Source organism: Bison bison, unplaced genomic scaffold (assembly GCF_000754665.1).
Source record: "Bison bison bison isolate TAMUID 2011002044 unplaced genomic scaffold, Bison_UMD1.0 scf7180017864289, whole genome shotgun sequence".
NCBI lineage: Eukaryota > Metazoa > Chordata > Mammalia > Artiodactyla > Bovidae > Bison > Bison bison.
In genome coordinates, this window is record NW_011494861.1 from 14,320,960 (window position 1) to 14,336,701 (window position 15,742).

The 15,742-nt window shown below is 46.4% G+C and overlaps 1 protein-coding gene across 1 annotated transcript in view; it reads left to right on the forward strand.

Annotated features, from left to right (window-relative positions):
* Positions 1–11,443, forward strand: part of LRRC38 (leucine rich repeat containing 38) — a 35,384-nt gene extending 23,941 nt beyond the window's left edge. Inside the window, exon 4 of the mRNA XM_010850243.1 lies at positions 10,170–11,443. Within this exon, the coding sequence (XP_010848545.1) occupies positions 10,170–10,423 (254 nt within the window). The 3' untranslated portion in view covers positions 10,424–11,443. The remainder of the gene's footprint in view (positions 1–10,169) is intronic.
* The last annotated feature ends 4,299 nt before the right edge of the window (positions 11,444–15,742 follow it).

Consider the following 15,742-nt stretch of genomic DNA (forward strand, 5'->3'; position numbering starts at 1 on the left):
TGGGTGAATTGCATCCCCTAGAGGGATATGTTTAAGCCCTAATACCCGGAGCCTGTGAAGGTGACCTTATTTGGAAAAAATCTTTGCAGATTTTTTCTTGCAAGATCTAAGGATCTTGAGATGAGATCATCTTGGATTTAGGATGGGCCCTAAATCCAATGACAAGCATCCTTGTAAGAGAAAGAGAGAGATGTGAAAGAGACTGTTGTTGTTATTCAGTCCCTAAGTCATGTCCGACTCTTTGCAACCCCGTGGGCTACAGCAAGCCAGGCTTCTCTGTCCTTCATAAATTATGTTCGCACTTATGTCCATTGAGTCAGTGATGCCATCCAACCATCACATCCTCTGTTGCCCACTTCTCCTGCCCTCAATCTTTCCCAGAATCAGCATCTTATCCAGTAAGTCAGTTCTTTGAATCAGGTGGCCAAAGTATTGGAGCTTCAGATTCAGCATCAGTCCTTCCAATGAATATTCAGGGTTAACTTCTTTTGGGATTGACTGGTTTGGTCAGTCAAATACAGAGCAGAGAGGCAGAAAGAGTTACAGAGCAGAAAGTCTTGTGACAACAGCAGTGGAGACTGGAGTGATGCTGCCACAAGCCACGGAATGCCAAGAGTCACCAGAAGCTGGAAAAGGCCAGAAAGAATTTTCCCTTAGAACCCTCAGTGGAAGCCTGACCCTACTGGCACTTTAATTTTGGACTTCTGGCCTCAACTATGAGAAGATGAATTTGTTTTAAGCCACCCAGTTTGTGATAATTTTTATGGCAGCCCTAGGAAGTTAGGACAACACCTAAACCCTTAAATGACCTCTCCCCACTGAGGACTCTGGCCTTGGGCCTCCACTGGAGGTAGTGAGGGTTCTAGATTGAGTTTATAAGTTTCCTGTGCAGCTTTGGCTAAAGTCTGTGACCTACTGGGTCTCAGTATCTCCACAAAAACTTGTTCAAGCATTTTTAAGGCTATAGGGGAGGGTAATGACTCCAAATCCAGGCTCCATCATTTCTCTTCTGGGGAATCAGAAGCAGGTATCGTAAATAGTATTCTGTTTATTTGTCTGCAAACCGGAGTCACTACAGTACTAGCCATGGAGCTTGTTTTATAGATGCTGCTGCTGCTGCTAAGTCACTTCAGTCGTGTCCGACTCTGTGCGATCCCATAGATGGCAGCCCACCAGGCTCCCCCATCCCTGGGACTCTCCAGGCAAGAACACTGGAGTGGGCTGCCATTTCCTTCTCCAATGCATGAAAGTGAAAAGTGAAAGTGAAGTCGCTCAGTTGTGTCCAACTCTTAGCGACCCCATGGATTGCAGCCTAACAGGCTCCTCCGTCCATGGGATTCTCCAAGCAAGGGTACTGGAGTGGGGTGCCATTGCCTTCTCCAGTTTTATAGATTACAGAAGCATAGACAATGCAATAGAGGCTTCCCAGGTGGCTCAGTGGTAAAGAATCCGCCTGCCAATGCAGGAGAGGAAGGAGACACAGGTTCTATCCCTGGGTTGGGAAGGTCCCCTGGAGAAGGAAATGACAACCTACTCCAGTATTCTTGCCTGGAGAACCCCATGGACAGAGGAGCCTGGAGGGCTGCAGTCCATGGGGCCACAGAGAGTCGAACATGACTGAGTGACTGAGCACTCACACATACCCCTACAGACAATGCAGTGCTTGACAGACTATTCTATAAGGCTGCAGGAGTGAACTGATTGGCCCTCACTCTCTGTGGGTGCTCTGTTCTGTTCCACCTGTTTCCAAAGAGCAGTGAATGTTTCCACCTCACAAGAGGGAAAAGCATGGGAGAAACTTCCTCTTTTCAGGCAGCTGCGAAGTATCTGATGATGAATTTAGGGAAAAGGACTTTTGTACTGCAAAGGGGGGCCCTGTGCTTGTCCAGCACCATTGGCCATTAGGTGGGACAGTTGGTCCCTTTGGAGAGATGGTTTAGGAACTCCTATGGCCACACAGGTGAGCCATGCTTTCCAACCCTGTCTTTATTCATGTTGTTGTTTTTCAGTTGCTAAGTCATGCTCGATGCTCTTGGCAACCCCATGGATTGCAGCACACCAGACTTCCCTGTCTTGGCAACCCCATGGATTGCAACATGTCAGACTTCCCTGACCTTCACTGTCTCCCAGAGTTTGCTCAAACTCATGTCCATCGAGTCGGTGATGGACCATCCATCACCATCATCCAACCATCTCAACCTGTCACCCCCTTCTCCTCCTGCCTTCAATCTTTCCCAGCATCAGGGTCTTTTCCAATGAGCTGGCTCTCCGCATCACGTAACCAAGGTATTGGAACTTCAGCATCAGAATCAGTCCTTCTGATGAATATTCAGGTTGATTTCCTTTAGGATTGACTGGTTTGATCTCCGTGCAGTCCAAGGGACCCTCAAGAGTCTTCTCTCTAGCACTGCAATTCAAAAGCATCAATTCTTCAGTGCTCGGCCTTACTTATGGCCCAGCTCTCACATCCATACCTGACTACTGGAAAAACCATAGCTTTAACTATATGGACCTTTGTCAGCAAAATGATGTCTCTACTTTAATGGTGTACAGATGTACAAATTTTATCTTTTATAAAATGATGATTGTGTGTGTGTGTGTGTGTGTGCTCGGTGTCCTAACTGAACAGAATTATCAGCTGCAGTCCTCTGTCAATCTCATCTATTTCTTACTTTAAAGTTTTTTACTACTATGTAAAATTCAAAAGCCTGAGGACCATAGCTCTAGACTCTAGGCTTCTAAGCAATCTTAGTCATGGGCTGATGGTTTTACCCTCAACTTCTGCCCATGCCTTGCACTTCCTGGCTGCCTCTGGGATGCAGGACATGTAGAAACCCACTGCCCAGGGGGTTACAAGCTCACATGCCTGCACAGGGGCCATCAGGTGACATGAATGAGTGAGCAGGCTCACGCCATGTGTCCTGTCTCATTAGGGCAGCCTGACAATTCTCTCTGTGTGACAGCATTGCCTTATCTCCTGATTTGAATGTTTTCTTAAGATGCTTAAAATAAAAGACCACTGTTGTTGAGTTGGAGTTTCCCACGTGGCTCAGTGGTAAAGGATCTACCTGCCAATGCAGGAGACACAGGTTTGATCCCTGGGTTGAAAAGATCACCTGGAGAAGAGAATGGCAACCCATCCCAATACACTTGCCTGGGAAATCCCATGGACAGAGGAACCTGGAGGGCTACAGTCCATAGTGTCGTAAAAGAGTCCAACATGATTTTGCAACTAAACAACAATTGTTGAGTTGATTAAAAAAAAAAAAAAGCTTAAAAAGCTATTGCAGCCTGATCCTGGCTCAGGGCTGCCTTCCTTTAATCTCTTAATCCAGATTCTCAATTCCTTGCAGTGATGCTCCAGTGACTCCACATGCAGCCACTTGACATCAACCGGTAACAGTCACTTGGGAAGATGTTGTATTTAGGGGGAGCTGTTCTAGCCCAAATGTCCCAGGTGGTGCTAGTGGTAAAGAACCTGCCTGCCAATGCGGGAAACCTAAGAGACACAGGTGTGATCCTCCAGGACTGGGCTTCCTCGTGGCTCAGATGGTAAAGAATCTGCCTGCAATGTGAGAGACCTGGGTTCGATCCCTGGGTTGGGACGATCTCCTGGAGGAGGGCATGGCAACCCACTTCAGTATTCTTGCCTGGAGAATCCCCATGGACAGAGGAACCTGGAGGGCTACAGTCCATGGGGTTGCAAAGAGTCGGATGCGACTGGGCGGCTAAGCACACACACAGTGGCCCAGGAGGATGTATCTCATGTTGTTTCTCACCCACATGTCCAGATTCTACTCAGGCCTCTTACCTGCAGTACATTTCTCATTCCTCTCCAATGATCCTCCAACTCAAAGATAACTCGTTTATTCCATTAATATGGATGAATACTTATCCTATCTTCCAGACATTCAGCTCTTTATTCTCTGAATTTGTAAAGCCCATACTCAATTCTCAATCATGCATCATCTTCTCCATTGCTTGCTGTTTTTAAGTTTAGGCTCCTCTGTCAGACTATAGCTTTCCAGGTGGCCTAGTGGTAAAGAATCCACCTGTCAATCAATACAGGAGACAAAGGAGGAGTGGGCTTGATCCCTGGGTTGGGAAGAAGCCCTGGAGGAGGAAATGGCAACCTACTCCAGTATTCTTGCCTGGGGAATCCCATGGACAGAGGAGCCTGGTGGGCTACAGTCCACGGGGTCACAAAGAGTAGGACACGACTGGATGACTGAACACACAGGCATGCCAGATTATAAGCTTCTTGAGGCTGAATGTGTCCCTTTCTTCAGCATTACAGGCAACACAGGTGGCAGGAAAGGCTTTATGCTAGATACAAGGTGACAGGAAAAGCACAGGCTTTGGAGTAAAACAGAGCTGAGAGGTAAGTTAATTCAGGCTTTCCTTATTCAATAGTACATGAAGTGCCAAGATTTCTGAGGCCTGCTTCCTCGCCTATGAATTGATGATAATGCCACTCACCTCCCCAAGGGAGGTCAGTTATAAGTGTCATGTGTTAAGGGGTGTGCACTGCATCAGAACATAGAAGGTGCTCAATAAGTGCTATCTCCCCCCTGCACACGCATTCTTCGCAGTCTGGGAAATGAGTGAGGGCTCACTGGATTGGGAGATGTGTATGTCTTTGTTTTTAGAAATCTTCCCAGGGTGCCTCTGGGTCTCCCCTGGGCTTTCTTAGTTCTGCTTTCTACCCAGTTTTGACTCAGTTGGGACCAGCCATTTGCAATATGGCACTCCTTCCTTTTTCTTCCTTCCTGCCTTTTTCTCCTTTCTTATTTTTTTTTGTATCTAGCATAAAGCCTTACCAGTTTTGTTTAATGCATGAATTAAAAAGCCATTTAACAACTAAATGTGTGCCTAGTAGCTAACAGTAGCCCTGCCTTAGAAAGTTATCTATTTAGCTGAGCATTTCAGTTGAAAGCAGCAGTTCTCAACCAGGAAATTCTGTTTCCTTCCCTGCCCTCCTCATGGGGACATGTAGCACTGTCTGGAGACATTATTGATTGTCACACTGGGTAAGGATGCTGGCATCTACTGGGCAGAGGGCAGGGACAATGATAACATCCTGCAGTGTGTAGGACAGCCCCCTACACCAAAGAGTTATCTAGGCCTGAATGTCAGTAGTACCGAGGTTGAGAAACCCTGGACGAGTCACTCCTGCTGGAGAGAAGAGGTGACCCCAGAGAAAGATGACTCCAGCTCCTGAGTTCTGCAGCCAGCCTTGAATGTGTCCTTAGACAGCCTGACAGCAGTGCCCTGCCCCCCTCCTCTGGGCCCTGCTGACTCTCATTTCTCTGCCCTTTGTGAAATAAAAAAACCCATTAAGTCAGTATGTCTTATCGTAATGGCTTCATCAAGCGTGTGTCCACAGCCTCCCACTCCTGGTGGGCTTGTGTATGGTGTTTTTCAAACAAGCCTGTTTTCTCTAGCCACAGAGAAATCGGAGATGACATTTTCTAAAAGTGTCTCTTTGTAAAAATGCCAAGTCTAATCTCAAGGCACAAAGAACTTACAGAAATCAGAATCGACTTGAGGAGTTGTGATCGGCAAAGGTGGATTTAAATGGCAGGCTTTGTGGACTTGTGTTGTTTTTTGGGGGTGGTTGTTGGTCAGTTAATACAGCTCATTGAAAAAAGGACTTCTGGACCTTTTCTCTGGGTCATAATGACCTATTATGGCTTTGAAAATTGCAAATATTACCTTGGTTTTAGAAACTGCCTGGGCTTCATGCAGTCCGTTGGTGTCCATCTTGTTTACTTTGGTAATATCTTTGGGGAAGGGTGGGGTGGATGCTAAGAAGAGGCAAATCAATTGATTTTCTCGATTTTCCGTTGAAGAAAACAGTGTCTGCAAGGGAACCTCACTAAAACTCTCTTTTAAAGTTCTCTGGTTTTATTTAACTGCATTTAAAAGGCTTGCTGTTGCTGCTGTTAAGTCGCTTCAGTCGTGTCCAACTCTGCGTGACCACATAGAAGGCAGCCCACCAGGCTCCCCCGTCCCTGGGATTCTCCAGGCAAGAACACTGGCGTGGGTTGCCATTTCCTTTTCCAATGCATGAAAGTGAAAGTGAAGTCACTCAGTCGTGTCCGACTCTTAGCGACCTCATGGACTGAAGCCTACCAGGCTCCTCCGTCCATGGGATTTTCCAGGCAAGAGTACTGGAGTGGGGTGCCATTGCCTTCTCCTTTAAAAGGCTTAGAGGTAAGCAAAAGCTTGGCTTAATAAAATAAATAGGCAGAAACATTGTCAAGTGTAAATTGGAGAAACCTGCAGAGCTCTGGTCCAGGTAATTCCTTGGATATCTAAGGTAGGCACTGATTCAGGGAGAGGAGGGAACATGAATCTGGTCTCTAGGCAATGGTTCCCATTGGAAGGAGAACATCAATGGGTTGGCTACAGACTTCATAAAAGGTGGGTGAGGGCAGAAGGAAGGTGACGCTCAGCCAGTCTGCCTCCATCTTCCATTTCTGAGATAGAAGGAGAGATACACAATAAAGACCAGCTAATTAGTGAGGTGTGAGGAAGTCCCCCATGGAGATGGATTGAAGGCAGCTTTCTGAAACCAGGAAGCACTGAAAAAGAGAACAACTGAAGTTTTCCTGAGAACGGAGAGGAAGTCAAAGGTAAACAGAAATTGCAGGCAGGTGAGCTTAATGTGAAAACAGTGTCTTCACATCTCTGTGAAACTGTGTTGCTGAAGGCAAGGTATATGGATTCTCTGTGGTTCAGTTTTCTCATCCATAAAATGGGCATAGTAATAATTGTGAGAATTCAGAGTTAATATGCATATAGTACTTAAAATAGTGTTTGCATGTAGTAAGGCAGTATGAATGTTAGTTACTACTAGTTTATTTTTCTCTCCTCTTCCAGATCAGAGACACAGCTGACCTTTTTATTCATTTAATATCATGCATTTTACTATTATACATTTTCTTATATTTGAAGTTTGTGAAATACGGCAGTAATTTGACTTTGTATTAATATATAGTTCGTATTAAATATACATCAGAATGTGTAGATTATGCTTGGTAATGAACAATTTTTAATTGTTTAATTTAACTTTTTAATTGTTTAATTAAAACAATTTAATTAAAACAATTTTAAATTGTTTAATTTAATTTTTAATTGAACAGTGAACAACTGTTTAATACTAACACAAGTCTATATCTTTTATTTGTGTACAGTGAGGATTGTCATTAGTCTACTAGGGCTGCCATAACAAAATAACACAGACTGGGGGGCTTAAACAATAGAGATTTATTTTATCACAGTTCCAGAGACTAGGAGTCCAGATCAAGGTGTGGGTAGAGTTGGTTTCTGCTGAGGTCTTTCTTCCTGACTTGCAGATGGACTTTTCACGGGCAGAGAGAGAGCACTCTCTACTGTCCCTTCTTATAAGGACACCAGTCCTGATCAGAGCCCCACCCTTATGACCCCATTTAGCCTTAATTACCTTCATAAAGACCTTAAAGGACCTGGTGTCCCAATATAGTCATGTTAGGGCTTCAACACATAAATCTGGGGTGTGGGGAGGTTTAGTCCAGTCCATAACAGGATTGCTGGTGGACGTAGGCCTCAGTTCATAGTATTTATTTGGAGACCCGGGTTCTCGGGGGCTCAGCCCATGTCCATCTCTCCTACCCCAGTTCTTGCTAAATTCCCCTTGGCTCACTCTGCAGCCCCAGGTGAACTTTTCCCCATGTCTTGAGTTCTTTACCAGCTTCCTTCTTCTCTGTCTGGACTCTTCTTCCATGGCTGGTTCCTTCTCATCCTTTAGACCTTAACTGACCACCCCTTCTAAAGATGGTCCTTTGTCCCAGACAAGTCTCAGCTTTAGGCTCCTACAAGTAAGTGGAAGGGGTAAAATTCACCAACCTGCAGTTCTCTAGCTGTCCTCCCACTTTGCTTGATGGCAGATGGGTACCCCAGGAGGAACAGTTTACTGATAGGGGAGCAGTCCTCCAGAGGTATCTAAAATGTCATAAACCCTTACACTAAACGTGTCCCTCACCCCCAGGTGACCGACAACTTCTGTCGCCACCATTCCTCTTGGTGGCAATCATGGGAAGGCAGCATCGGCTTCCTGTGCCCCCTGGCCCGTGTCTTCTTGTCTATCTTTTCCAGCCCCACATCCCTTTTCTGTTCCTTTTGGAGGCATAGTGGCTATAGGCCAGGTATACTGGAGGCAGATTATTTGAGTTAAAGCTAGGCCGCTTACCAGCTGTCCTGCTTTGGACAAGTTACTTTACCTCTCTGAACCTGTTTCCTCATCTTTAAAATGGGGATGATGGCCAGGCCTGTCTCATGGAGTTGTGAGTATTAAATGATTTGTTATATGTGAGGTGCTTAGAACAGTGCCTGGCCTATGGTAAGCTTTGTGTGTGTGTGTGTGTGTGTGTGTGTGTGTGTGTGTGTTAGTCGCTCAGTCATGTCTGGCTGTGTCCCCATGGACTGTAACTCACCAGGTTCCTCTGTCCATGGAATCCTCTAGGCAAGAATACTGGAATGGGTTGCCATTTCCTTCTCCAGGGGACCTTCCCAACCCAAGGATAGAACCTGGGTCTCCCGCATTGCAGGCAGATTCTCTACTGTCTAAGCCACCAGGGAAGCCCCTGGTAAGCTCTAGATTGCATTTATTGTTGCTGCTATGCAGTCCATCCTAAAGGAAATCAGTCCTGAATATTCATTGGAAGGACTGATGTTGAAGCTGAAACTCTAATACTTTGGCCACCTGATGTGAAGAACTGACTCATTTGAAAACACCTGATGCTGGGAAAGATTGAAGGTGGGAGGAGAAAGGGATGAGAGAGGATGAGATGGCTGGATGGCAACACTGACTCAATGAACATGAGTTTGAGTAAACTCCAGGAGTTGGTGATGGACAGGGAGGCCTGGCATGTTGCAGTCCACGGGGTTTCAAAGAGTCAGACACGACTGAGTGACTGAACTGATGAAGCACTTTCTTAGCACATATCCAGGTGTAATATTTTGGGGGGCCTGTGGGTTTGAAACTTCTTTTTAAATTAGCAAGCAAGATTAAAACTTCTTTTTAATCTCACTTTTCAAGTGAGATCTTAAAGGTACCCAATATAAGAGACAGAGATTGCAAGGACTTCTCTGGTTGTAGTGGGGTAGGTGTCCCAGGAACTCTCTCTCAAAACCCCTCACACTCTTCCTCATCAACGAGAAGATAATGTTTCTCAAGTGTGCCTTGGGGACCAGCAACATCAGAATCTCATGGTTATTAAAAATGCAGAGCCTAGGGTCCCACTCCAAACCTGCTGAATTGGATTTTCCAAGAGGTGGAGCCTGAGAATCTGAATTTCAGTATAGTCTTCAGGTGCTTCTGAAGCACACAGGAACTTCATCCCAGCTTCTAACTATATACTGAAGGTCACATTTGGATGTAGGCTTATTTTCCCCACTACTCTTCTAGGGTAGTGAGTGCAGTCTCTGTGATGCCTCACTGATTGTTCAGTTTCGCCTGGGTAGCAGTGAAAAGGAGGCTGGCATTCTTCTTGGAAAGCTACCCTACAAACTAAGTGTGCCATCATTGGTTGGCATTGGCCCTATACATCCCACGGCCTCTGCCCCACCCGCAAGGTTGGATATTATCAGATCTGGATTAGGGTCTACTGAGCTTCTAAACCCTAAAAAGACGATATTCCCTTCCATCAACCATTCTTAGTGATTCAAAATCAAGAGTGCCATGCCTTAAAGCGGTGGTTCCCACCCTTTTGGCAATAGGGCCTGATTTCATGGAAGACTAATTTTTCCATGGGCTGATGGGCGGGGGTGGGCAAAGGGATGGATGGATGGTTTGGGGGTGATTCAAGTGCATTATATTCATTGTGCCCTTCACTTCTAATCCTATATTGCTGCTGATCTGATAGGAGGTACCTGTCCGTGACCTGGATGTTGGGGACCCGTGTCTTGAAGCGGGTCAAGGGAGACCAGCACATTCTGGATTCTACCATGTGATTACTGTGAGGCCTTTTGAAACAGTCTAAATTGCATTCAAGTCTGCTTTGTCCCCCTTTTGTGTTTGGGTGATGCGCCTGGTTTGCACTTGGTCAGCACTCACCTTGCTGACTTTTGGGCCATCCTGAGACACAGTCTAAACCTCTCTCTCATTCTTCCTGCCTTTTTCACAGGCCTGGATGAAATCCAGTGCTCCCTGCCCATGGAGAACAGGAGGATATTCCTGCACGAGCTGTCGGAGGCCAGCTTCAGCGAGTGCAAGTTCAGCCTCTCACTCACAGACCTGTTTGTCATCATCTTCTCCGGGGTGGCCGTCTCCATTGCTGCCATCATCTCCAGCTTCTTCCTGGCCACCGTGGTGCAGTGCTTCCAGAGGTGTGCCCCCAACAAGGACACCGAGGACGAAGATGAGGATGAGGACGACTGAGCCACCCCCAACCCTTCCTCACTCTCCTGAACCCCAGCTGGTGGCTCCCCTCCGAGAAGAGAGGGAAATGCTGAAAGGGAGGAGAACTGACCATCAGTGACCAGAGGAGCGCATGCTTCAAGCCTGGCCCCTGGGTGCATCTGGTAAGACCTCCGATCTTGGAGTTTAGAATCCGCAGAGTGGAGGAGCCAAGGAAAGATTCCCAGAGAAGAGCCTGCCTCGTGGCTTGAGATGTGTGCGCTGGGCGAAGACAGCTGAGTCAGGCTTTGGAGCTGACAGCTGAGAACAGCGTAGGGGATGTGAAGACTGGAAGGCCTGACCTGCAAAGATGACTTTGTCCTATCCATTTCTCCTACTTGGACTGGGAGACCAGGCAGCCTCTCCTTCATCCCCAGAGGCAGCAGCCCAGATGGTGGGGACTGGAATTCAAGTCCTGGGAGCAGGACTTCTGTTCCTGAAATAGGCTTTGGCCACCTTGAGATGTTTTGCAGAGAACAACCCATGTCTGGTTAAAGTGGCATTGAGGAAAAAGCTAAGACCTGGACAAAGGGTGTTTGTCATTCTATTTTGGTGAGTGGGTCAGGAAAACTTTGTTGACAGAACTCAAACCCTGATGGTTATCCTGAGATTGCTGTTGTTGTTTAGACACTTGGTCGTGTCCAACTCTTTGTGACCCTGTGGACTGTAGCCCACCAGCCTCCACTGTCTATGGGATTTCCTAGGGAAGAATACTGGAGTGGGTTGTCATATCCTCCTCTGATCCTAAAAGGTAGCAATTCATAAAGGAAGGACAGTTGATTCATACCTTTGCGATCTGCTCAGAGTCTTCCCTCTAAAATACAGCCAGGTGGTTCCCACTTGCCCTGACACCTCCCCCAACCGTGAGTCCCACCTCCACTGAATATCACCTGTTCATTCTGTGCCAGCACCATTCCAGACTTGTCATCTCCAGAACTTTCAATAAACTTTCCTGGAGGCCAGGATTCCAAAAAGCAGGTTACCTTGGACCAACAAAATGTTAAAAAAAAAAAAAAAAAAAAAACCAACCCTGGGACTTGGCTTCTGAAAAACCTACATCAGTGGCCTTAGGGTGTGTGTGACATTTCTTTGGAGCATAGGCTGTGACAGGCAGTGTTTTCCAGGATGTGGAATGCAGTGCTTTGATTCAGAGATGGTATGAAACGATGTCACACACCCAGCAGGTTGATGCAAGGTGATGGGTGTTAGCATCATCGGATCTTACTGGGGACTGACACTTAGACAGGGGACTGGTGAGAAGCTCCTGGGATATTTCTGGGAATCATCTCTCCATTGTTTCCCATAATATATTCCTTATGTTTCTTTCTCTGTTGCTCCCCTTGAATTTTTTTTTTCACTTTTAGTTTTTACTGACATTTATTTTTTTAAAATTGGAGTGTAATTGCTTTACAATGTTGTGTAGTTTTCTGCTGTACAACAACATGAATCAGCTATGTGTATACGTATCACCAACTCGATGGACATGAGTTTGAGCGAGCTCTGGGAGTTGGTGATGGACAGGGACAGCTGGTGTGCTGTAGTCTAGGGGGTCGCAAAGAGTCGGACACGACTGAACGGCCGAACTGACTGACTGATACATACAGCCTCTCCCTCTTGAGCTTTCCTCCCACCCGCACCCCCATCCTCCCCCTCTAGGTCATCACAGAGCACTGAGCTGGGCTCCCTGCGCTGTCCAGCTGCTCCCCACTAGCTGTCTGTTTCACACATGGTAGTGTATATATGTCGATGCTACTCTCTCAACGCGGCCCACCCTCTCCTTCCCCCAGTGTCCACAAGTCCATGCTCCACTTCTGCATCTCTATTCCTGCCCTGCAAATAGGCTCATCAGTACCTACGATGGAATATTACTCAGCCATAAAAAGGAATACCATTGGGTCATCTGTAGTGATGTAGATGAATGCAGATTCTGTCATACAGAGTGGAGTAAGTCAGAAAGAGAAAAACAAATACCACATATTAACGCATGTATATGGAAGCTCCCTTGCATCTTTGCCTCCACAGAGAATTACTGAGTGCTTGCTAAGTGTTCTGGCCCAGGCACTGCGGGTGTGCCTTTCATGATGAAGACAGAGCCCTTGCTGGCTTGGGCCTCATGCTTTTATGGGTGAAACAGAAAACAAACAAGTAAACAAAACAGTAATTGCAGGTAGTGATAAGTGCTGTGAAGGAAATAAATGAGATCTTATGACAGAGTAACTGCTTGGAGACAGTCGAGAGTGGATGATTGGGTGAATTAGCCAGGACTCTCCAGGGAAACAGCACAAATAGGAAGTCTATCTGTCTGTCTGTCCATCTGTCTGGATTATAAGGAATTGGCTCAGGCAGTTATAGAAACCAAGAAGGCCCATGGTCTGCAGCCAGTCAGCTGGAGACATGAAAAATGCTTGTGATGTGATTCTAGTCTGAATCCAAAGGCCTGAGAACCAGGAGAGCCAAAGGTTAAGTTCTAGTTTAAGGCAGGAAAATACTCAGATCAAGTGGTCAGGCAGAGGGCCAGGGAGAAGGAGACAGGCAGAGAGAGAGAGGGAGAGAAAGAGAGACAGAAATTCCTCTTTCCTCCACCTTTTTGTTCTATTCAGGCCCTTGATGGATTGGATGCTACCCACCCACTTTGGAGGGGGTGATCTGTTTACTCAGTCTGCAGATTAAAGTACTAATTGCATCCAGAAATACCCTCACAGACACATCGGGAAATAATGTTTAACCAAATATTTGGGTCCCTTATGACCTAGACAAATTGATGCATAAAATCAGCCATCACCCGGGGACCTCAGATTGGGTTGCTTTGAGCACTAAATCCTGCCTCCTCTTCCCACCTCCTTGCCTCTCTCCCTTCATCCCCTCTTTCCTTCTCTTTCACTCTCCGTCCCTACTCTTCTTTCTCTCCTTCATGCTTCAGGAGACTCCTGGTCACCCTTTCAGCCACCAGCATTGTTGGCTCCAGTGGAGGAGACCCCTGGCTCTGAGGGGCTGTCTTCTCAGAGTCTCTGCACAGGTGGAGCAGTGTGCCAGCATCTTAGAGTTAATAGCAACATCTGTGGGCTCCACCCTCAGTGCAGGTAATGCTTCCATTGGGAAAACAATATAGACAAACACACTGGTCATCCTGAACCATTAGATGCTGCTTGAATTCTTGTTGAAAGGCTCCAGCCATCACTTGTACCTTACTGTGAATGAAGGTATCTGGAGATGGTTTTTGATCAAGGGAGAGAACTCCACTGATGTTTGGCCATTGTAGGAAAGATAGAAAAGTTCATGGAGGAGGGGGCTGAGGGCTCAGAGGATGGGAGTTAGAGACACAAAACAGTTTATCACCAGCACCACCCCAGCCTGGCCACAGACTCAGATGAGACTTATGTGGTTTTAGACTTGCTGTCATCACAATCTCCAATCCCCACTCCTGGGAGTATCCTACCAGGGACATAACTGCAGGCCCTGGATCCAACTGTTATTTTTGTTGTTGTTTAGTTGTTTTTTCCAACTCTTTGCAACCCCAGGAGGGGTAGCCCACCAGGCTTCTTGGTTCATGGGACTTTTTCCCCAGGCAAGAATACTGGAGTGGGTTGCCATTTCCTTCTCCAGGGGGTCTTCCTGACCCAGGGATTGAACCTGCACCTCCTGCATTGGCAGGTGGATTCTTTACCACTGTGCAATCTTGGTAGCCCAATCCAACTGGACCTCTACCAAAGTCATAGTGTTTTTCTCCCAGAATCCTAGGGAGGTGGTGCTCCCAAGCTGTGGAAACAGAATTACACCCTCGTTGTAATAGGTACTGGTAGATGAGTTCCCTCTTAATGAGTCTACTTTATTCCTTCATTCCACCTCCAGTGGTTCATTGTGGTCAGCAGACTCAGTTGTTTGCTCAAATATGAAAGCCCTGCAGAGTACAGAAGCCGGGGGTCATATACTGAATGAACAGGTGAGTGGGGGAGAGCTCCCTGGCTTTCTGGGTATCCATCAACCATCATTTCTGCCAACTGCAACCCAGAGTTTTGGAAAGAATATGATTCTAGAGAAGAAGAAGAATTTTAAAGTATGCCTGTTGAAGCAGTCATTTCCTGGATATAAAGTTCCCTTTAAGCACTGGGGACACCATGGGGGACCTAGGAACGTCTGTGGTCAAACCCAGGGAAACACACTGACCAGGAGCTTAGCGCAACTAGGGAAACACCTTTTGAGAAGTGACATTGCACAAACGGTAGGCGATGATTTAGTGCTCCCTGACTCGCTGTTATGTCTCAAGATATTATTAGCGATAGTGATAATTCTGCATACCAGTTGAGGGCCTCCTCTGCACCAGGAATGTCCCTCTCCCAAGTCTCCACAAGTGTCATTTGGGTCTCAAATGCCACCTCCTCAGAGTCACTTTCAACACACTGTCAACTACAAAGTGGCCCTTGCCATCTACCTCTACAAGGATTAAATCACGTGCTACCACAGCTGCTGATTTTCAATACCTCCTGAAAGGAGCTCAGGATGGAGAGCAGAAATGAGGCACTCTGCTCTGGGAAAAACTGGCAGAAGAGTTTTTTGGATAGATATTTTCAGGAGCTGATTCTATGAGCTCAGTTATTGTATCTCCTCATGTCTAGAAAAGCACTAAAATTCTTCATGGTGATGACTGCTCCTCACGACTGGAAGAAAACTTCTGCAAAAAAATATGTGCTTCATTGCATGAACTCCCTCTTCACCAAAATCACATATATACTGACCTTTTTGGAGCAGTTTCTCAGGGCTATGTGGATGCTGTCTCCTGGGCTATAGTCCTCGTTTTGCTCCCAAGTAAAACTTGACTCACAATTCTCATGTTGTGCATTTTTTTAAGTTGACAACATTACCCTGTATTGTTTTTTCCACAGCACATACTATGGTCTGAAATTATCCCACGTATTTATGTACATGTTTATTGTCTACCTTTCTGGACTAAAGCATGAGCTCCCCAAGGGCAGGAACTCAAGCTCTTTTGTGTCTCCAGCATTTGAACAGAACCAATATGCATATGGGGTGAAAGTGCAAATAAATGAATTCCAGGCACCATGAACTATAAACTTTACAAACTTGAGTGCTACCAAAACACCTTGCAACTCCAGGAGTGAGCTGCTTATGGTTGTTTAGTTGCTAAGTCATGTCTGACTCTTTGCAATCCCATGGACTGCAGCACGCCAGGCTCCTCTGTCCTCCACTGCTTCCACACTTTGCTCAAATTCATGTCCACTGAGTTGGTGATACAATCTAGCCATCTCATCCTCTGCCACCCGCTTCTCCTCCTCCCTTCAATCT